Source organism: Marmota flaviventris, chromosome 16 (genome assembly GCF_047511675.1).
Source record: "Marmota flaviventris isolate mMarFla1 chromosome 16, mMarFla1.hap1, whole genome shotgun sequence".
In the NCBI taxonomy this organism is placed as follows: domain Eukaryota; kingdom Metazoa; phylum Chordata; class Mammalia; order Rodentia; family Sciuridae; genus Marmota; species Marmota flaviventris.
This window is the reverse complement of record NC_092513.1, coordinates 37,882,480-37,906,399: the sequence shown is the minus strand read 5'-3', so window position 1 is coordinate 37,906,399 and position 23,920 is coordinate 37,882,480. Positions and strand designations below refer to the sequence as shown.

The following is a 23,920-nucleotide window of genomic DNA, read 5'->3' as shown; positions in this document are numbered from 1 at the left end:
GTGCCATAAATGGACATGTCCTAACAGGATTATTCTGCTGCACATAAAAGATAAACTAAATGAGAGATAAGGACCAGCAGAATCGGAGGACTTGTCAGATAGCTATTATAATAATTCAGAGGACAGATGATGGTGAATTGGAAAAGAAAAGAATGGGAACAGTGTAAATAGGTTGAGTTCTGGGCATATTATGAACATAGCGTGCCCATGGACATCCTAGCTGTCCTAAGTACAGTATGAGAAGAAGGGAGGAGTTGATGGTGACACCAGTTCTTGTGCCTGACCAACCGTGAGAATGGTGTGACATTAACTGGGATGGGTTGATACCTTGAAATCTATTTGAGCCTAAAAAAATTATTACATTTAATATTCATCCAAGTGGACATATCAAGAGGCAGTCAGACATACAGATCTAGAGTTCAGGAGGATGGAAAAGTGGCACCACATTATAAATAATATTTAAAACTGTGATACTATAGGAGAAAAGAGGCTCAAGGTCTGGATCAAGGAGTGCTGCACTGTAGTTTTTATAATTAGAGGATAAAGAGAGGGTAGCATGCTCAACAGAGAAGGGTTTGCATGGAAGCAGGGGAACAAGGGTGCTGTCCTAGAATGTCCTGTCGATGACAGTAAGTAACCAATTGTGCCAAATGCTCTTGGTAGCGAATGTTAGATGGCAACTGGGGAACACATCACAAGATTTGGAAATGAGGAACTCTTCCGTGACTTGAAGGGAATGCCCGTGTAGGTGGGGTGGCACAGAAATCTGAATGGATTTGAGACCCAATTGAGGGACAGAAATGGGTGACAGTCATTTCAGACAGCACTTTACAGGATATCTTCTGTAAAAGCAAGGAGAAATGTTGGAACTAAGGGAACGGTTAGGGTTTCTTCTTGTTTGTGCTGTTTTCTTTTTTTTCTTTGGTGGGGAGGGATAGCATTGATGTATGCTGAAGGCAAGAATCCAATGGCAGGGGAAAAAGTAATAGGAAAGGGAGCAGGAGAGACCGGTGGGGTGGTGAGAGGGGACTGGAAGTAGTATGTTGGTAGAGGGATTGTTCTAGAAGCATGAAGAGTTCAACCTCAATAAGGGAGGGTGGAGACACATGGCTTATTGGATGTATTTAAATGTAAAAAGGACCTTGTTGTGAAGGAGAGGATAGAGTTGTTTTGTGATATGCAATAATGCAGAATATACCAAAAGGATGGATGTTATGGGATGAGAGAATCAGGATCAATGAGACAAGGATATTTCCATGAAGGATATCTAAAACTTAGTGAGGCTTTCATGGAACACTAATCCGACTTCTTGGGCACCGATGAAGAAAGCTGACCTCTCCTGGGTGCTTATTCTGAGACATACACTGGGTGAGATGCTATGTGCATCTGATCTCACTTGGTTGATTTGACACTTCTATGACATACAAAATACTCCGGCCATGTGGAGCAGGAAACAAACTGTGGATTGAGTAGCATTTTCCAACACAGAGTGAACACTACAAAGGTGGGCAGGGTGTAATTGACTACCAAAGCTACTATCTTCATACCACATGGTCTTATGGCTCCACACAGCTGCACTTGGAGTGGTAACAATGTAATAGGGAAAGTTTAGTTATTTTCTGAAAGAGTCTGAGGGTGATAGAGTAAAAACTTCCCAATTTTGGAAAATGATATACTTCTTTTCCTTTTTGCGGGGTAGGGGTGGCAAGTACCAGGGATTGAACTCAGGAGCACTCAGACACTGAGCCACATCCCCAGCCTTATTTTTTTATTTTACTGATAAGAGTCTCACTGGGTTGCTTAGCTCTTCGCTGTTGCTGAGGCTGGCTTTGAACTCACGATCCTCCTGCTTCAGCCTCCCAAACCGCTGGTGCTTTTCTTTTCTTTCTTTCTTTCTTTTTTAAATATTTTTTTAGTTGTTGATGGACCATTTATTTATTTATTATTTATTTATTTATTTATTTATATAAGGTGCTGAAAATCGAACCCAGTGTCTCTCACTTGCTAGGCAAGGACTCTACCACTGAGCCACAACCCCAGCCCCGGGGCTTCTGTTTTCTGATTGGTGGAAATTAGTCTGGGTTCTCGTCCCTTTCCAAGCTCTGAAATAATTCCCCATTTGAAAGAATTCTACAAAACCTGTCTCCTTCCTTGTTGAACCATCTACTCTTCCCCCCATCCACACTTTTTCTCCTCACAAAAGATGCACTATTAACTTAACTCTATTAAGTTGAATTGAAGATGACTAGCAGATAACTCTTTCAGCTATAAGGGCTGCAATTTGGCCTTTCTCCATCAGGGGCCAGCTACTCTGCATGGAAATATTTTTATCAGGCTTACTCTATCAAAGATTGCTGAAAACTCTTCTATGAGTAGGTATAAGGAAAATATTACCCCAAGTAGATCTTTCCAACTGTAAGCTAATTCTCTTAGGAAATTAAGGATACAGAAGGCAAAAAGAAAATGGGGGTGTGGGTATGGCTTAATGGTTAAACAGTTGCCTATCATGCAAGAGGCCCTAGTATCCATTCCCAGCACAGCAAAATATTTTTTTAAAAAGGAAGAGAAAGAGAGAGAAAAGAAGAAGAGGAAGAGGAAGAGGAGGAGAAGGAGGAGGAGGAGGAGGGAAGGAAAACTAGCTATATAGTTTTAATATCCAATGCTTATTTAATTTAATGTAATACCATGTGCCAAAAGAATTGAGAAAATTTTCAAATTAAAAATATTCTACCATCATATTTTCCTAGTAAAAAAATAAGCTTAGTGTCGTGAATGCTAAATATTAAGATTTTTCAGGCATGTCTAGTACTAAATGTTGTCCATATTTAGTTCTAGCTTCTGATGTTCACAGGCAAATATTCAAACATGTTTTTTAATCTTTTAAAGTTTCCTAATGGCCCTAACCTATAGCTTTACATACAAAGATCACTCAAATTATTCAGGATGGGGTGTTTTCATTCTAAAAGAATTTGAAATAAAATTAAACAAAGCAAAAAACAATAAATTGCACAAGATATAGCTCCACGAATTCAGTATTATCTCTAGTTCAAAACTTCCCTTTGATGGGATTTGTTCTGTTGGTTTAAACCCAAGCATTATGCAGGAGGCTGGATTTGCAGTTAAACAGAGGGTTTTCTTTCTTTCTTTTTTCATTTCTGTACCAAAACTATTAAAAGGTGATTAATATTTTTTAATTTCCAGGAGCCTAAATTATGCAAATGATCTAAAATTTCTTTCCTCCTTTGCCTTTTGCGAACTCTTGCAAAAGGAGTGACCTGGGACAGTTCAGCATGTAGATTGACAAATGGCACGTAGGGATGCTTCAATATTGGTCAGGAGTTCATTCTGATCTTTTTGTTCCCAGTTCTCCAACCTCTTTTTGTACTGGAGTGTTTGGATTGATGAGGGGCATAGTTCTATCTGCCCGGCAGAATCTATGTAAGTAAGGTTCCATTAATCTCCCTAAGGTTCTTTGAGTATTATAGAGTAAAATGCTGCAGAGGTGGAGTATACAACTACAAAAACCAATATGATCATCTGAAACTCCTAGGAAGCTAATGTCAAAATAAGGAAACATAAGGACCTCAATTCTAAGGTATGTGCCTAGGGTGGGGGAGGTGGCTGCTTACTAAAGGCTACCTGACTGGGTTCTTGAATTCCTGTAAATACATTTTATAGACTGGGAGTTTTCAGGATACTTAATTTCAGGGATTATTTATTTTAAGTGATTTTATTATTTTTCTGATTGTTTTATAAACGTAATTGCAATCTAAGGACTCTGGTTCTATTTTTCAACCAAACCTATCTTTGTTATGACCAAAAGTAAATAATATTGACCTACTTTGGGATCCAAAGGTTTATCTCCCCTCTAGACTTGTCAGGAATGACAGGTAGTTCAATTTAAAATGAATACTGATAGACTCCTGCCAAGAAAGGAAACAGAATTCTGCTCAATTGTTTACCTTTTACGTTCTGCTGCAAGCAGGGTGGCTGGTTTCAAGGAGCTCACAGTGATCTCAAAAACATTAGAGTTTTAAAAAAGAAGTAAGCTTTTAGTTCAGTAGTTGGTTAAGGATGAAGTTTGCAATTCAGCCTGAGTTGGACTTATGCAATCTTAATGATATATATTCATCTATTCTTCATGTATACTTACTGATATGTGCATTATATCAAATATGGTTAAGTATCCTTGTCAAGGGCATCATACATTCTTGTATGCTAAAATTTAGAAAAGTATCAAATCTAAATAACTTTCTTATTCCTATTCTTTTAACATTTTCTAAGGCTGTAGAAATGTTCAGAGGAGGCAGTATCTATAGGTTTTAATAAGTAGAAATGTGTAAAACTCTTAGTTTACCTTATTTCTCATCCTCATGTTTTACAAAGGGGTAGCAAAGCTTTAACTTTTAAAGCAAAAATGTGGGTGCATACATTTCAGTGGTAAAAGACTTGGCTAATACTAGGTAAATCAGAAGTCTTGGCAAACTGAACTGCCTCTAGGGACCAGGCAAGTGTGGAGGTCTGGCTATTGAACAATAGGAAGTTCTAATAGGATAGTGCTAAATTGAAGATCTCATACTCACTTAAAAACATTCAATTAGAGGAGATACTGAAGTACCCAGGGGTGCTTTATCTCCAAGCTCCATCTCCAGCCCTTTTTGATTTTGAGATAGGGCCTCACTAAGTTACTGAGACTGGCCTTGAACTTGTCCAGCTCAAATGCACACCTCTAAAAAACGTTCTGACCAAAACACTTCTGCGGATTGCCACCCATTTACTTCCCCTGTTATACATTTTAAAAAATATATAAATAGCATTAATATACTAAGAAATAAATGATTCATTTTATTTTTCATGTCCCACCCCTACAAGAACATTGCAGCAATGTTTTGCTGAACTTGTTGAAGCAAGTTATTTGTTAGAATGGAAAGGTAGGTTGAGCTATTCCTGGGAATACTTGTTACTCTAATGGTGTATTCACCCTTGAATTGGAATCTGTCATCAAAGGTTTAGCATAGCCTCAGGTATCTCAATGGTGCTTCCTCAACAGGCATTTTGAGTTATTAGATACAGAAGTTATTAGATACAGAAGCATCCACAACATTTCCTTCACATCTGAACTTTGAAGACCAAGAAGACAAAGACTAAGACATAGATGCAAGCCCTTTCCTTTACCAGAGTGGGCAGCTCAGGGTAGGATTGAGGGAGATCAATGAAGCCAGGTAGTCATGATGTTTATTCCCTTGCCTTGCACAGGGGTGAATCTGGGATTCCAGCGGGTGTGCTTTCCTGCTAAGATACCTATAACTTTTCAGAAATCCTGCCTTAAGTGGTCACCTCCATAATGAATATATCATTGCCAGATTTTCTATAGTGATTTTGTATTAGCTAAATAATAAAAGACATATTGGTAAGTCATAGTCTGATTTTAGAACAGAAGATATACATTTAAAGCTTGTTCAGCACTTTACAGTTAAAATAGATGGACAATACTTTTCAGGAGGCTTCTCCTTGTCACTAAGAAGCACTTTTTAGTTGCCTAATTACAGTTTGTTCTAGTTTTGGGAAATATATAAAGCATGCAAGTATGAATCACTTAGTCCTGTAGCATCTTCATCTTTAAATTAGAAAAAGTTATTTTAAATACATATGGAATTTTCATCTTATGCTTAATATTTATTAACATTACAACAAAGTAAAATATTTAAACTATTAAGACCTTTTAAAAAAAGAACTCTGTGTGTATGGGGGGGGGCAGTTTTTACCTGTTTGGCAATAACAACATAACGGTATATATAGTACACACACACACACACACACACATACATAATTGGGGTAAACATTAGTCAGTGTTTAGGAAAGCTTGTTGCTCAGGGCAGTGAGGTAAGAATGTGATTCTGCAATCTGTATATGGGGTAAAAATGGGAGTTCATAACCCACTTGAATCAAAGTGTGAAATATGATATATCAAGAACTATGTAATGTTTTGAACAACCAACAATAAAAAATTAAAAAAAAAAGAAGGACTCTAAAGAATGTGAAAACGGAAGAAAATATAAGGGAGAAACCAGTTACTTCCCCTTTCACCAAGCCTTCCATGAGGATCAAGGCAGAGTAACCTTGGTTGTAAAGTACAAGAATGTGCTCAATAAAGAGCTGAAGAAACCCACTTGTAGAGTGGGCATGCAACTTATCCTATATATTACCCCTGCTTGTAGGGTGGTGTGGCCCTCCATTTTGTGCTGGCCTGCCTATATTGCAATATGTGCAAATAATAAAATGTCCAAATCCTCTCCATCAGGTCCTACACAATCTTTCTTTGGGATCAGAAAACACTATGCTGGAATATTTGCAGCCCTGGGATTGAACACAAACATGCATGCATACACACATATACGTGTACACACACACACACACACACACACATACATACACACACACATATATGGTACATTCATAAAAAAGCAAAGCCTGTACAATAGGGAGTGGGGCTAATAATCATTTTTGCGTTTTAATAATTCCACTTGTAATGATTCTATTCTCCATATCTATTATTGATTTCAGATGACAAGTTTTGATAGAAAATTTCATTTTGTATAAGTTTCTATTATGTGGCGGTGGCGGAGAAAGAGGAGTGAGAGAGGAAAAGAGGGAGAAATAGAGATCTATACTATTCTCCTAATGACAAAGCTCATGCAATTTAAATAATGAGTAAATGAATCTTTAGAATTTGCCTCTAATTTTCAAATAAATAAAACTGTAAGATAATTTATACTTATTTTCCTATGTTTAAAGCTGGAGGTAGTTATATATTTTTCATTTATAGTTATACTTTAAATTCTATACTTTTGATACTTCTGCTAGTAAATTACGATTAGGTATAGTCATAGGCATAATAAATATACACTTTTCAGTACATGGAATGTCAAGTTGGAGTTAGCCCATGTTATGTGTTGAATGAACAAAGAAATAAGCATTTTATTTGGAAAATTTCCTGGAGTGTGCTCTGGAAATAGAATATAGTTAGACAACAGTACGCTAAAGAGGCTAGTCATGTGACTTATGGGTCCAATCAACCATCTCAGCAGATGCCAGGAACCAGATATACAAGGGGGATATGTGAAGAATCCTCATATCCAAGGGTGTGGATCATTTCAGCATCCACGAGAGACTGACTAAAGTTTTTGAAAATTTTATACCAGCATAAAAACTGTTGTAGACTGAAAGGGACAGGAATGGATGGGGCTGAATGAGAGAAGAATGACTTTGAGGCCAGAGCCATGGGCCCCAAGTTGAAGTTGGCCAACTGGCATCCTTAGACTGTGCTGGCTAAACCACTGCCCGGGTGGGACAAAAGCATGAGTTTGCGCCTCAGGTGACCAGAAGGACAGAAACTTGAGTTCCAGATGATTATTCCCAGGAGTTAAAATCTAATGAAATTGCACTGATGAGTACAGGACAAGCTTAGGAACCATGACCCTCCTTTTCCTTCTCCCTTTGGTGTGGAAATATCTGTCCTACGCCTGTCCCACCACTGTATTTTGGAAGTAGATACAATGTGTTCAGGTTTCACAGGTCCACACATGGAAAGGAATTTTCCCAGATGAATTGTATCCAGAGTCTCATCCACTCTAGATTTAGAATGATTTAAGATAAGATTTGCCTTCTCTAACAAGTAGGGCAACAATAGTCTGATCCAATCTATGATATATTTCAAAACAACTGGAAAAGTGTGAAGTGGCATAACTACTCTGATGTGATCATTATACGTTATGTACATGCATCATTTTATTATATAGTACTCCATAAATCTGCACAAATTATTATGACAAAAAATGATAAGGTTTTATTTTGGGTGGGTTAAGACATATGGAGATATTGAGATGGGTGGATATATTTTTGAAATGGGACAAACATGAATTGAGAGGAACAACAGAGGGTATACTGTTATAAATTGAATTGAGTCTGCTCAAACAGATATGCTGAAGTCCTGATGCCCCATATCTATAAAGCGATCTTATTTGCAGTCTTATTTTACATTAGATAAGTATACTTCATCCAGTATGCCTAGTCTTCTTAAAAGAAAAGAGAGACAAAGACACAGAGTGAATATGACCATGCAAAGAGAGAAAGACAGAGACTTCAATTTTGACAGGACAATTGTACATTAATGTTAAACTTAGCCTTTTAAAATAGAATTAATATTTTAAAAACTCAAGTGACTACTCCAGTAATCATCTCAAAAGTCTTTTAAAGTGTTGACAATCACCTTTCCTTTAGATGTACTTAATTTGCATGTATGTAAATCTTTTTACATGTAATTTAAATAGCTGCATGCATGTACTTGTGAACAAAGAGTCAATGAGAAAAAATTACTTGTTGAGTATAGATACAGGTGTGTCTCTCTCTGTGTATACATATACATATACAATTTTAAAGCTACATCCAGTTTGTAGTATCTAAGCCTTTCTTTTGTTAACAACACTGTTTAAAGTATCTTCTCCCTAAGGAACAATATTCTAGAAACACAGTGTCTACTTATGGTGGTGCTGCTAGTCCTTCAAAGCCTAACAGTTATAATTGCCTTTCAACATGTAACTCTTATGGAATGAGTACTTAAAAATTGGATGAGAAATAAATAAAAGAGAAAGATGGCCACCATCAAAAATGATGTACATTCTTGTATATTAATGTTCAAATGTGATGCATTTAGCAGGAACCACCTTCAAAGCTTTCAGTAGCACTCATATCAAGCTGCTCTATTCAGCCTGCTGCTATGACAACTATCCAGGGGCAAATGTCAGGTCAGCTCCCTGCATCTGTGCTTTGGTTTAATTGCTTTGTCAGAAACCTAATAGCTGTCTTCTTTTTCTCACTGAACAGCAAAAAGCAACAGCGGCCAAAGAACTAAATGTTGAGACATTATTTGTCTGTTCTGCAGCCTATACCCTTGGTTCCTATCGCATCATATTTGTGATTTTTCTCTATTTGATGGTAAAGCTGAGTTTAACAGGCTGTCACACAGTATTTTAAATTGCAGCATTAACCCCAATGACTACTTCTCTATCTGGTCATATGTTGTCATTATCAGGCTTGAGCCTTCCTATTGTGTTGGCAGGCATCTCATTAAAAAGGTTCTCACCCTCCCTACAACTGAACTTTTTGCAATGCTACATCCAGCCTACATATGGATTTTATAAAGTGCCTATGTCAACCCTGAAAATAACTGGGTATTTGGGGGGTGGAGGGGGCTCAGAGTGATTATAAATCCAATGCTGTTTTAATCCCAGAGAGTGATATAAAATCATAGAGTCAAACAACATTTAAAACACACCTGGAGACAATTACATGTTAGATATGTATATAATCTAGTATAAAATAAGTTGCACTAAGCACAGAAGCTGTATAGAGAACTAGGAAAGAGACTTAGTTTTGTGAACCAAGATTTGATCTAGGAGGGGCATCTTAAAGCAGGTGCATCTTGAGATGGATCTACAAATATGCACAGGAGTGAAACTAGAGCTGAGAACAGCTAGCCCAGGGAATGCTGACAAAAGAGTCAGGGCATGTGCCACACTCAAAACACCTCTAAATCACCCAGATGCCATTCATATGGAGAGAGGCCACTGGTCTCAAGTGGTCTCAAGGAACTACTGCATTTTCTATTTGTGTACTTTTGAGTTGTAAATAATAATATGAATAAAATATATCTTACTGATTCTTTGAAAAGCCTAAGTGAGAAAATATATATGAATGCAAAGTTAAACTAGAAAATAACAAATTTAAGTATAATCATGTATGATGTCCTGCTCATATGTATCCTAATTTATTTCCTAAATACACTCAAAATGATACTTTGATAACTAAATGGTGAAGAACTTGGAAGTTATATGTGGATCTGGGTATTTGAAATAGTTTCAATAAATTTTGCTACTAGAATATGAATAATCAATAAGTCATAGTTTGAGAAATGTATTTTAAATGTAAAGAATTACAGAAAGTTTCTTGTATTTTAAAAAACCAACTCAAATGCAGGATTGAAAAATTAAAGAAATATCTATGGATAACTGGGCAGTTCCTGAGAAAGAAAGAAAATTTTCTTCATATGTGCAGAGAGATTCATTCAAAGATTGACAGCTTCATTGAACTTCTGAAACTTGCTTCATAGGCAATAATTAATGACAGAAAAATGCAATTGAATTAAACTAATGTGACCTTCTGAGTTCTGCATCCAAAGTAATATTCAAATTCTTGCATGCTATGAATGTATGATGACATTAAGAGTTGAAATTTATGAAGCATTCTGATTTTCATTATTCAGAACATTACCCTGAAATCAAAAGGGAGCTAATTTTTTGGTACCATGTTGATTTTTTCTCTCCCTTTTAAAGGGAAATTGTTTCTAGTAACATGGAAAAAAAAAATCCCTGAAGAAAGAAGGAAGGAAGGACGGAAGGATGGAAGGAAGAAAAACCTAAGCTGAAAACGAATTTCTGAAGACATGTTTCTTTTATAAAATAAATTTAATTTATTATTATTGTTGTTAGTATAATTATTACTATTATTATTATTATTCTAGTACTTAAGTTTATAGTTATCATCATTACCTCTTTTTGTACTTTTGCTTTCTGGCCTCTATCCAGAATTCAGAACCATAATTTCTGTTAAGTGGCACTTAGATTTTTATAGAGCACTTGGGAACAAGAGGCTAACCACAAAATTCAGAGATGAAAAAATTGACCAATTCTGCCATGTGCTGAGAGTTTCCTGCTGCTAGAATGTACTGTTTTCTTAAATAAAAAAACCAAGAAAATCTACAATAAGAAATAAAATGATACTGAAGAAGTGATTTGATCTTAATGTAAGAATCTCACTGGACTTTAAATTTAACCATCATCTAAAATGTTATTTGGATGCTAACTGGTGTTCAAGGCAGAACAATTAAAAGGAACTTAACAATAAACATGACTTAGGTTTTGTTCCATATAAGCATAGTTTATTTCTTGATGAAGGTGCAGGTATCAACTATTAGAAAATAGCTTTGTATAAGCTCCTAAATAGTGAGAAGGCATCATCCTTGCATCTCATAAACAGGATGTGAATAAAAACAAATACAGGCCATTCTGTAGACATCTAGCAGTCACTAGATTGTTGGAGCCAAAAATACACATTTTTTTTTCTAAAATATTGTTGACAAGGCACAGGACACTGATAACACAGCAAAGATGGACTTTCATTCTGAAGGTGGAAACTTTGGGAACTTATAATGAATTGATCATTTCAGAAAAGTTGAGCAGCAAAGATCACTCAGACTACCTTCCCCATTATGAGGAAAATCTAAACCAGCCAGGAAGCCAGTCAACCTGACCAGGAAGATTTTCAATAGAACAGATTTCATAGGTTCTCCTGTACCACCACCTGTCCTGCATCATCTGAGCCACACTTAAAGCTCTGTGTCACTAGTAGGATTAGTAGTCAAATTCACCATTAAGGTTTAAGCTAGGGTTATACTTTTGTTGTGAACTGAAAATACATTGATTACATTTTAGAAAATCTCTTACCAGAAACAAAAGTAAAAATAATTTTTAATCAGGGCTAATTTCTAGCTCACTAGAAATACCCAGCTATGCAGAAATGCTTATTTCCCACAGTGAGATAACAACTATGTGTCTCCCAAGGCCACTGGTCTCATTGTGTTGAACCCAATAGTTATGCCAAACATCATAAATCCCTTTTTTCAGCAAACGTCACCTAATTTGTCAACTGTTTTATTATCTAACTAAGTATGTGACTCTGGTTCCATTTCCCCAATACACAAAATATTATTGGTTCTCAGTAACTAATGGTTTTTAAAGTGGATAGATGAGAGAGAAAGGCCAGAATAAGGAATGAACAAATTATGAGAAATAAATTATAGAAATGAATATATATGGCATAAAGCTAATATGTCAGATGCTACATTTATCTGCTAAGCCTAAAAATAATTGGTTTTAAAATAATATTCGCAAAGATGCTGTCTTCATGGAGAACTCCGTAAACCATATGTTTCCCTGATTTGGCACACATACCACGTTGAATTTCTCTGTCTGGATTCAAGCCACCTACTCACACCTCACCATTTATCCTCTTGAAATTAATAATATCATAAGCCAAAGATTTTTAAAACCTAAAGTTTTAAAACATCATTTCTTACATAAATATGGGAGAATTCTCAATGAAACTAGAAAAATCAAACAGTAAAGTAGAATGAGTCAGAGAAACCCAAAAGATTCGGAAATTGTGGCTTGCTTCCAGAGAAACCAGAGAAGTCACTCCAAAGATACAGTTTCTCAGTTTCAGATTTCCCATCCATGAAAGAGGGAAGTCATTTGGGTGTCACACGGTACTACTGCAGGACAAGACAATGATGTCACCACATCACTGGTTAGACATACATTGATAGATCCTTCTGTTAGAAAAATATGTGAACTGATGAAAAACTTTGAACAGACATGACTTTATTTTTAATTATTTGGAAAAAGAGCTGAAATTTCATTGATTAATAAAAATTGTAATGTCTGGGTTTTTTTTCTGAGATGTTGTAAGATGTCTTTAAAACAGTATAGTAATTTGTATGCATTTATGTGGGCTAAAAATATTGGTATACATAAAGCTTTGATTTTTAATTAGCTGAGCTAATGTTTTGGTATGGAAGAATAGGTATTCCCAAATCACTCATGTTTAGCTTAGAAATACTCTGTAACTATATGATTATTTTGTAGCAGTTAATCTTCATAATTATATTTAGGTACATGTTCAACTGTCCATAGTGTTGCATTTAAATAGGAAACTTGAAATAATAAGTAGTAGGAAAGTGACTCCTTTCTGTTCAAGGACCTCACCTTTCCTATAATTTCAACCACACCTTCTGGTCCACTGGTTTCTGAAACTCCCAGAAATTGGGCACACCATTCTCCTTTGTCATTCTTTTCCAGCAGGTGGAACTTAATTCCACATAATTTCACAAGGCATACAGAAGCCCTGCACAATCTAATTTATACCTTAAAATTTAATGCTCTTTCATTTCTTAGCAAGAATCCCAAGTTTCCCTCACAGAAAGCTGCTGTTTTGGGTACTTAAGAGCCTTCCTTCTTTGGAAATGCTCCAAATATCTCAAATAGCATTACCTAGCTTTATGGCCTACGAAAGTCCCCTTCATTTTTCGAGATCTGGCTCAAATAGAGCCCCCTCTGGGAAGCCCTCAGGGTTGGACAGGAAGGCTTTGTAGCACACTCCCCAGCACAGCTTTATAACTTCATGTACTATGCTAATTTTACTTATTTTTGATAGAATGTGAGCTTATTGAAGAAAGATAATATGTCTTATCCATGTGAAAAGTGAGAATAAAAATACCTGCTCAGAAATGAGATTGTCAGAATTCAATACGACAAAGCAATGAGTACATGCAAATAAATCTGGCACTTAGTAAATCTCAATAAAACTCTCACCCCACTTTACATGTTTTGTTAGTATCTGTACTGAGTAAAACGTCCATCATAATGACTGCTAAATATATATGTGTCAAATAAACAAATCATTGAGGTGTTTAGAATACATTTTCTATTAATCACATTACTTACTGATACAGATAATGAAATATGTAAGGAAATACCTATCACAGTTCAAAAACCATGGGAAAAAAAAGAATGTTTAAAAAAGTTGCCATTAGGGCTATGATTATGGATCAGTGGTAGAACACTTACCTAGCATGTGTGAGCACTGGGTTCAATTCTCAGCACCACATATAAATAAAATAATGGTCCACTGACAACTAAAAAATATTATTTAAAAAAGTTGCCATTAAAAAGTTATCTTTCAAGAATACAACAGAAATTATTTCATATTGAATTGAATCAACTGAGTTAATGCTAAGGCATTCGAATTCACAAAACAATTAGTCTGCTCATAAAACAACAACAGAATTCTGGCCAAATGTTTTTCTCTGAAGAGCTGATACAATATTCCAGTAAAATATTTTAACCAGGTTTCCCAGGTATTATGTAATGCATACCATGAGCTCAAGTTTTAAAATCAGAATGATAAATGTTTTAAAATCATCTATAAGTGATACTTGATCCATCTGTAAAGTGTTTTTATTTATATGTATGTATACACACACGTATCCTTGCTTTTCTTTAGTTTTCATATTTATATAAATTTTGATATGTTTCCAAAATTTTAATGGAACAGATAGGTACTATTTCTGTAGTTTTCAACATAAATATATGATTGTAACCATTTTGAGAGACTGTTCTGATCTAATGGAGGTAAGGTGGCAAGCTCTCCATACTGAGAATGTTTGTCATCAATCTGTTGACTCGATTGGTTTGCTAATTCGTCCACCACTTTGTACTTATGAGCTTAAGATTATACTTTGAGAAGATTTGATAAGGTTATACATTGATAATGGTGTCAGCTATTATCCATATAAGAAAAAACTCTGTGTTCTTTCAGAAGGTGATGCCTTACTAAACACTGCCAACATTTTAGAGCCCATGAGAATATACAGATTGTTCAGCACAAATCCATCACTGAAAAGGAAAAGCAACCAAGTACACAGCCTCCCAAGCTTTTGTACAAACAGCAAATTTGGGGAGATTAGAACTGATGAAAGCACAACTTTTTGGAGATTCTTAGACCTGACCATTTGTGTCATTCTATTTATAGCAAAGGTCTAGATTTCATAATCTCTCTCCTGTAAATATCATACCAGGAAATTTAATTTGTGATGAATTCCAAATATGAAAAGATATAAATATGTGTTAGGAGGTATTTAAAATAGTTAATTGATAAATATAAAATGGAATTGAACTTCAATAATAAAACTGGAATTAAGGTCAGATATACGACTTTGTTGTCTGAGGGCATAATTGACCTGACTATTGATATCTAATCAACTCATCCTTGCAAAAAAAATGATACAATTAAACCAATGGGCCTCATTGAGCTATTTTTATCTTATATTGTACATTTTTTTCTTCTTAAACTTTGGAAAATTCAAAAACAAAATCAAAAGGAAAAGATAGAAGAAAGAAAAATTCATTGACGTGAGCATAAAACCTACTGAAAAATTGGGGGGTTTGAGTCTAAGATTCATTCTCTTCAAAATGAGGCAGGAGGAGCATAAGTTCAAGGCAAGTCTTGCAATTAGTAGATCCTGTCTCAAAAAAAAAAAAAAAAAAACAATAGAAGGCTGAGGATCTACCTTAGAAGTGGAGCACCCCTGAGTTCAATCCCCAATACCAAAACAAAACAAAAGTGAGAGAGAGAGTAACTGAGTTGAAAGAATTCACTGTCTAGAAATCCATCTGAGAATTTACAATTCTCATTGTTTCATTCAAATCCTAGAGAATTATGCCCATAGCAATACTTCTCAAAGATAGTGTTACCTACCCCTGAGGATATGAGGGAATTACATAGCAGGCGCTACTTGTATTAACTAGGTAAGGGATGAGTTTACTAAAAGCCTAACATGTTCCATGACTACTTGTTCCCACGTGAATTTTTAAAAATTTGACTAGATAGCTTTCTAGGAATAGGTTTAACTTTAGTTTAGCTATAAACAAAGTTTGTATGCCTGTTTTTACAACTGTATGGAATTATTTCAGGAATACCACGACCACATGAATCCAGGGAATACCGTAGTATTATTTCACTTGGAACTTCACCAACATTTTCTCACCACTGAGAAGTTGTGTCACCAACCACTATGAGTTGCCATGACAGATATATCAGGGGAGAGTTCAGCTGCTGCATACTCTTAGATGTGACATACAGCTGCAAGCGTCTGGTGACGTCTTTACATCTTTTAGTGTCACGGTATCCCCTTATTAATATACATTTTTATGTTACTTTCATCTAATATATTATTTATGTTAATATTTTAAAAAATTGGGGCTGGGATTGTGGCTCAGCCATAGAGCGCTCGCCTAGCATGCGTGGGACCTGGGTTCAATTCTCAGCACCACATAAAAATAAAGGCATTGTGTTGTGTCTGTCTACAAAAAAGATTCTCTTTCTCTCTCTAAAAAAAAAAAAAAGAAGAAAGAAAATTTAAAAAAATTATATTTTCATGTGAGCATATATAACTTATATTAATATAAATTGCACTTCAGTTTTAAATGTGGACTTTTCAAAGTGATTATTATTAAAGGGATTCTACTGGGGATAAGAATGGAGAAAACTTTGTTATATGCATTTATGAAAATTAACCCTACTATTATGTATAACTATAATGCACTATAAATACAAACAAAAGAGAAATGTTTTTTGATAAGAGTTACGAAATGCTCTTAAAGGTAAGAGTCCTAGAAGTTAAAACAAGCTGTAATAAGAATATATCTATAAAATAAGCTAAAATCCTTGTTTTGTAGAGAAAGGGTAGAGAGTGAGTGCATGGACTTTTAGACTTAGAAATCTTGCTGTTCTTTGACCCTGTAATTCCACTTTCTCAAAGCTTATTTTAAAAATGATAGGGTATCCTTTCGCATGCAAATTATGATAAAAAGCAGAATTTGCACTTATAATTTACAAAAAAAGATAGAATATTTAGAGTTTTATAAAAATATTTATAAAATTCCTGATGATAGAGTAATTACTCATAAATTAAGTGAAATGGAAGGACACAATATAATATTAATTTGCTTTTTTAAAAAGAAAGATTTTTTTATCCCCCAAAATATTAGAAGAAATTCTGCCATAAAACCAGGTGGTAGAATGACCAGTAAGATTTTTGTTTTGTTTTGTTTTAATATGCTATTTATTATTAAAATTAACAAAACTAATCTTATATGATTAAAAAGATACTTAAAATGTAAAAGTAAGTAGGATTTTAAAAAGCAAGAGGACTGGGTCAAAGTGGAGCTCCATCCTGAGTGACCCCTGTACCCTTGGAAGATTTATTTAAATGTTCTACATTTCCAAACTTCTATAAAAATCATAGCAATTATATCTTTAAAAGCCTTGTAAAATGTCTCATATGATCTTACATCCATAAATGTTTCTGATGGTAGTATTATTAATATTCTTATCAATGAAAGCATCCATGTATTAAGGGTAACTAACATGCTATCCCTTATACCCTTTGAATGAGAGGGCTAGTGAAGCATATCCTATCCCGTACAGTTTAAAATGATACAGATTACACAGGAAATAGGATCCATTTCAAGAATTACCCTCAAAAGTGCTTGATTTTTCTTTTCTGGTATATTTTGTCCTGTGAATGAAAGAGGCATGTTGAAAAATGTTGAAAGGCTCAAAAGATATAGATTTTTCTCCAAAATATTTTGTATATAAGAAAGGAAAATTCTAGAAGTAGAATAAAAAACTGAGAATGACCAAGAAGAGGAAATAAGAACAATAAAATCGAGAAAGGGGATTAGCGTGAGGGAGGAGGGAAGAGAATGGGGTGGTGCTGGGGAATGAAATTGACCACTTCATGTTAAATATCACAACGAATGCCACTATTATGCATAATTACAACGCACCAGTAAAAACTAAAAAAAATAAAAGAATAGGTAGGCAGAGAGACGTGGGCTGACAGGCCATAGAAAATAGGTTTCAAATCATAGCTCGGGTACTATTCTAATGCTTATATTTAAGAATAAGATCCTATGGAAAAATTTTACTTTTAGTGGGGTATTTGTTAAAGTTTATAAATGTCACCAGAAGGACACACAACTACAGAAATGTGAAAGAAAAGTTGCCTAACTCAAAAAGTCTGTGTTGAACTCAGTGTTTTATATAGTTTCCAAATTTATCCATGACAAAATAAAAAGTCTATCAAAATTGTTACCATGTTCATGTGGCTACCTTTTCAACTGTTGTAACCACAATTACTTTCTTTTAGTAATATGCCCATTTATTATTGCCCTAACATAACAAAGGAAAAATCATGAAGAGGTCCATATTGCTGTGAATTTATCACTATTGAAGAAAAAAATAGCAGGGAACCATGGGCTTACTAAATATTTTAAATCCTAGTCCAATAGGTTCATGCAGATTTTCCAGTGGCTCCTTCTTCCCTCCCTCACTCCCTCCCTTCCTTCTTTCCTTCAACTTAAGGATGCATCAGTTTTGAGTATTTTATTTTTCTACTTCCTCATCTTTTATTGTATCACAGGTAACCGACATGTGACTTCCCCTTTCCCCCACTGTGATCTTTTCAATAGAGTCAAAGATGTCACATCACAGTCAACCATTGATTTCCCATCTGTCCTAGTCATTGCAAAAACTGTCACCAAGCACAAACTGCTTTGTTCTTCAAGGGCAGTGTCTGCCAGGCTGCTGCTGGGGAAGCCCTTGACCCTTAGTTTACGCGATCTCTCATGTAGAACGGCAAACTAATTTAACTGAAAGAACAGGTGACGGAAGCCAAGGAAGCCCTGTGTTCTTCAGCAACTTTCTATCTTAATCAGTCATCCACCTTATAAATGAAATGTGTCACCCCTCAAAAACAGCAAAAATTATACATACAGGCCATAAACTGTCATCAAGTATCTGGTTCTAATCTCTCTTAAGTTCTGCCTCTGCTTCTCCACATGAATTAAAACCAAGAACAATGAGACATCTTTGTTTTTAAAGATACAAGAAAAAAGAAATAATGTCTAAATAATAAACTTACAGAGAAGGGATCCCTGTCCCCAAATTGGAGAAAAGTCATAGAAAGTGAAGTCTGGCTTTGAATTGTCAAAGGAAGGAAGAATTTTTTAGATGATACAAAAATTCCAGATTTTCATGTTAAAAGAAATGCAGAATATATTCTAGAATGCATGAGGGAGTGACCTCAGTTCTGTGAAATCTGACTTCTGATGAAGCAGTCGACTCTTGTCCTTGCCACTGGCTTGCTTCGGGGCTGGGGCTGCATAATAAAAGCTTCCTCTGGATTTTAGTGCAAAATGGACATTAGAAATAAAGTATTTAACACATCCATAACACCTTTCATGTTCATAGCTCAAAGAGCTTTATAAAATCCAATTAATTCATCAAGCTTCATAAAATCTGAAGGACTTACATAATTATAGCTCTCCATGTGGCTAACCACTGGCAGTAAGGGGTCAGATGTGTGACTTAACAAAGAACAAATCTTAACCGTCCAGTTTTTGAACTTTTATGCACTATAGAAAGTCAGAGTTCAATGAAGAATATCTGGATCACTGGAAAATGCTAAGAATTCTGAGTTGAGCTAAGAGTGCATACAGAAAGCATGAGCTCATAGTTCATTACTGTGTTGACAAAGGTTTGGATTCAAGCTCAAGAGGGCTCCTACCAACTCCATGCTCTAGTGGGAAGCAGAATCACATGGTAGAAGGCTCTGGATGGTATCCCAAAGGAAATCTACAGAACTGGTAGTAAGAATAAATACCTCATATATTTTTTTGAAAAACTAATTATAAGCACTAAACCAGTGTTCACAGTGCATAATCCATTCTCCAGATGAAGTGAAGCAATCTGGTAAATTTGTAACCTTTTAAAATCTGTCATCCAGGCAAAACTTGTTTTGATAGTTATAGTTCAGTGTTAAGTGTTTACTACTTCAGGTACTCAAGCAAATAGCAAATAGATCTTTAACAATATGTAAATGTATTAAATATGCTATGCTTTCACATGCATTGAAACTTACCAAATCTTCACAATAACTTCATAAATCAGGTATTTGTCTTGCCTATTTTACAGATTAGGGCTATAGTAGTTAATTGATGGGCCAAATATTAGTATTCACTAATATTTGGATAACCAGCTTTGGGGGATCTTGTTCAGTGATGCTCTAGATAATATGTAACACGGATCTATCACTTACCTCTCAGTGCAGTTCTCTACATGATTGATATTAATCAAGGATATTCTAGAGTGTAAACCAGATGGAATATTGTCTAGATGATAATCAGGAGGGCCCTTTCAATTCCAGAATTTCATTTCAATTTCTAGAACTAAGATGTTTTCTCAAATGGACTTAAGTCTGACTTCAAAACTCGTCTATCAGAGATAGCACCATTAATGTGTCTTTCTAGTTTTATTGATACTAACACAGTGACAAAGCAGCTAGACATTATAGTATTCTAAGCTTAGTTTCTTGATGTTTACTGTGTGCCAGGCACAATGTCAAGTACATAACATGAGTCTGTCATTTATGGTTCTCATCACAACTCCGAGATCAGTATAGTTACCATAGATTTCTTTTATACGAAGAAACCAAAGAACACAGAACTAGCATATATTGCTGAAGTCCACACAATTAGTAATGGTAGACATGAAGATAAAAATGGGGGGCATTTAGCCTAGAGTGTGGAATCTTTTTCCCCCCATATTTTTATTTGTTCTTTATAGTTGTACAGAATGGTGGGATTTGTTGTTAAATATTCATATATACACACATTATAGCAATATAATTTGACCAATATAATTCCCCAGGATTTCCCCTTATGCTCCCATCTCCCCTGATCCTGGTCCCTTCCCTCTACTCTACTGTTCTCCTTGATTTTCATGAGACACCACCCCCTACTTTTCTTTCCTTTTTTTCCTCTCCAGCTTCCACATGTGAGAGAAAAACATTTAACCCTTGACTTCTGAGTTTGGTTTATTTTGCTGAACATAATAAAACATGCAATCTTAAATCACTATGTTAATGGTATTGTGTATATTTTGGAAACTCAGTTTAAGATAAATTTTATAGATATTATAACGATAAACTTCTCAACTGAGGATATGTACCTGTGAATAAATACTGGTGGCATGATTAATAAATTCAATATTGGCATTCTTACATTTTAGGCAAGGCTCATTTTGTATTTTTAATTCAACAAAGGCTTCATCTTTTGCAGTATTCAGAGTGAGCATATGATATTTTAATAATAATAAACACATCAAATATGATGCCATCCTGAAATATTTTAAAATATTCTAAGCTTGGAATGGAAAAACTTCCCTTTTGATTTGAAACCCACAGGTTTATAGGAAAAAATGAAACTGAACTAACTTAATTTAGTCTCTATTCATCTTAACATCCATCAGAAATATGAAGCACCCCAGTTCATTTGTTGTAAAAATAATCAGAAACCAGAATACAGCAAACTTTGATCATAGCATTTAATATATTAAATTTAGTTCTCTATATGGATAGATAAGAAAGGCAGCTAGAACAAGAAAAGCATTACAGAGACAAAAAATTTAGACAGACACACACAAACTAAAGGGACAATTGAGTATTCACCAAAAAATCCACCAAAAATATAAACATCCACACTTCATAAACTATATACCCTTGGAAAAGAGGCACAGAGGATATGTAAGGGTATATAATAAATGATTAATTAGCGAGAGACTAAGCCCAAGACATGGATTTCCATTACATTACATTCCCATTTGATGGCTTTCCAGTCTATCAATATTATTTTGCATATTTACCACCCTCAGCATAATATATTGGCATTTGGCAGAAGACCAGAGGAAATTAAAGGCTCATTTTCTTTCAAAATTAAGGATAAATGATGAGGTAAAAAGAAATCCTATAAATGATCAAAGTCTCTTACCAAGCAATTGGCCTTCAAACTGAATAGTAAACAGAATTCTAACTCAGTTTCACCGTTGTCTTTTTTTTCATTCAGAAAATAAGTTTAGTTGGTCACCACCGATCCCATGAGCTTGGCATTTTTCAAGTTCAGATTCACAATGACACAAAACCGCTAACTCTGTGCACGTCAGACCTATTCAGGAGTGTCTGCACTTCTACATAAATGAATAGCATTTGCCATGGAGCTGGTGCACACCGGACACCCCAGACTCCGCAGTACCTGTTGTTTATCCAGACGCATCCTCTTAGCAGCATTTCTACTCTCACTCTCACAGGCTGAAGCCAAGATACTCTCTGCAACTGCTGAAGTAAGGTGGGAAGGAATAGGTCGAGACTAAAAAAAAGAGAGAGAAAAGAAATACGAAAAAATTATTAACAGTATCATGAAAACGGAACAATGCTATCTTCAGAAGAGAACCATCAACATGTGCCGGAGTATCCATTCATTTCAACTGACTTTATTTGAATAGAGAGAGGAAATGGGAATTGTAAAGATGATAAATGAAAGCTAGTTAGAGGTTAAAGCTAGAGTTACTACACAGATCCATCATTCATTCCTGTGGCTCCATTGACACATGTATTCAGTCAGGGCCATTAAGCTGGAGTTTGAACAGACAGTGGCAAAATGGCCCACTGGATTTTGCAAATAAAACAAGTCCTATAATTCTTTCATAACATATGACAATGCACAGCAAAACAAGCAAAACAAAAACAAATGACAGGGCTGAAACACAGTTGAAAAAGCTAACAGAAACTCACACCATGTCAAATAATTTCCATGTGAAGATTGTGAATATTTACAGTTTAAGCTGTGACACAATTGATGTGATTAAAATACTTTAAAAATAATCTTGTTTAAATACAAACTAAAAAGCCAGTCCTAGAGCAATTTCCCTGTGCCAAAAGTTTGATGTTTATTTAGATGCGCGATTATTTGCCAGTGCGTGTAAAAGCATGTTTTATTTTATATATAAAATATGAGTTTATATTAATAATTTAATCGTATATGTTGGAAATCCATCTTCTACACAGACCAACAGAGAAATTTAATTAATCCCCCAACTAAGCTCCTAATTAACTATAAATTGTTTGCGACTCTCCATATCATTTGTGATAATCACAGAAAAATTTTCATTCTTTTTCCCCATAATTACATGGAAAATCATCTAACTGAAAGATGAAGTAGTTAATGATATAGAACATTTTTAATTAAGATAAGCAAATGATTGATAAAAAATGACATGAAAATTAAATGACATGAGAGAGTAAAATAATTTAAAATTACAAAATAAAAGTATCTTTGAGGAATCTAGCATGGACAGTGGCATGCGATCATAGGGTTTTCAAAGCATTGGTCCAAAATATGTAGGGATACCATTCATTAGAAGTCTCTGAACTAATTAAGACTCTTTAAATTAGTTTTTTTTGGGGGGTGGGGAAAGGAACACATATGTCTCTTTCTTGCACATGTTTTATTTTACTAACTCTGGCATTTAAAACATGTTTTAGCTGATTTAAGCATGCATCTTAGGTCTCAAATAATATTCTAGAACAGCTACATTCAGACAGTGTTTCTGCAAAACCCTGTAGCCTGTGCAGGTAAAGGCCAAGAAAGGTGCAGGATCCTCGGTCTGCTAACCTTGTGAGATATCCAAAAGGAAGGCTGGGCCACTGTGACAATAGAGCAATAGGTTGGTCTAAAGGCATTTTTTGCCAAATGGAGAGAGAAGCCCCTGAAATGGCAGAAAGCATGCAGCAGAAGCAGTTTCAGAAGGAAATCAAAAGGCCAGGACTGTATCTTGGGAACAGTTAAGAAGTTCAAATTAAATAAAACTAAAAATATTGTCACATGGGCTGGGGTTGTAGCTCAGTAGTCGAGCACTTGCCTTCCATGTGTGAGGCACTGGGTTCGATCCTCAGCACCACATACAAACAAAGATGTTGTGTCCGCCGATAACTAAAAATAAATAAATAAATATTAAAAAAAAAAGATATTGTGTCTCTCTCTATATGTATATATGTATGTATATATGTATGTGTGTATGTGTGTGTGTGTGTGTGTATATATATATATATATATATATATATATATAGACAAATAATGATAGAAGTATAATTTAAAAACATACATTGCTTCTTCATTTCCTTCTGTACTTTATTAATATAAAGTAGTCTAGTCCAGGATTATGTAAACATTAAGCTAAACAATATTAAATATATAGTTATTAAGCTAAAAATTAGTGTCTCAAGAAAAGATGACCACTGCTGGGTTCAACATTGTAACCTAAACCTAAGCCACATGTTCTTCTTGAT

The 23,920-nt window shown here is 35.1% G+C and overlaps 1 protein-coding gene across 7 annotated transcripts in view; it reads right to left on the bottom strand.

Moving 5' to 3' along the window:
* Nol4 (nucleolar protein 4) overlaps positions 1–23,920 on the bottom strand; it is a 306,404-nt gene that overhangs the window by 44,098 nt on the left and 238,386 nt on the right. For 6 of the 7 annotated variants that reach the window (XM_071602644.1, XM_071602645.1, XM_027935708.2 and 3 more), the window contains one exon: positions 21,828–21,941. The exons of the other annotated variant lie outside the window; for it this stretch is intronic. In XM_071602644.1, coding sequence (XP_071458745.1) covers positions 21,828–21,941 — 114 coding nt within the window. The remainder of the gene's footprint in view (positions 1–21,827; positions 21,942–23,920) is intronic. 7 annotated transcript variants of the gene reach the window in all.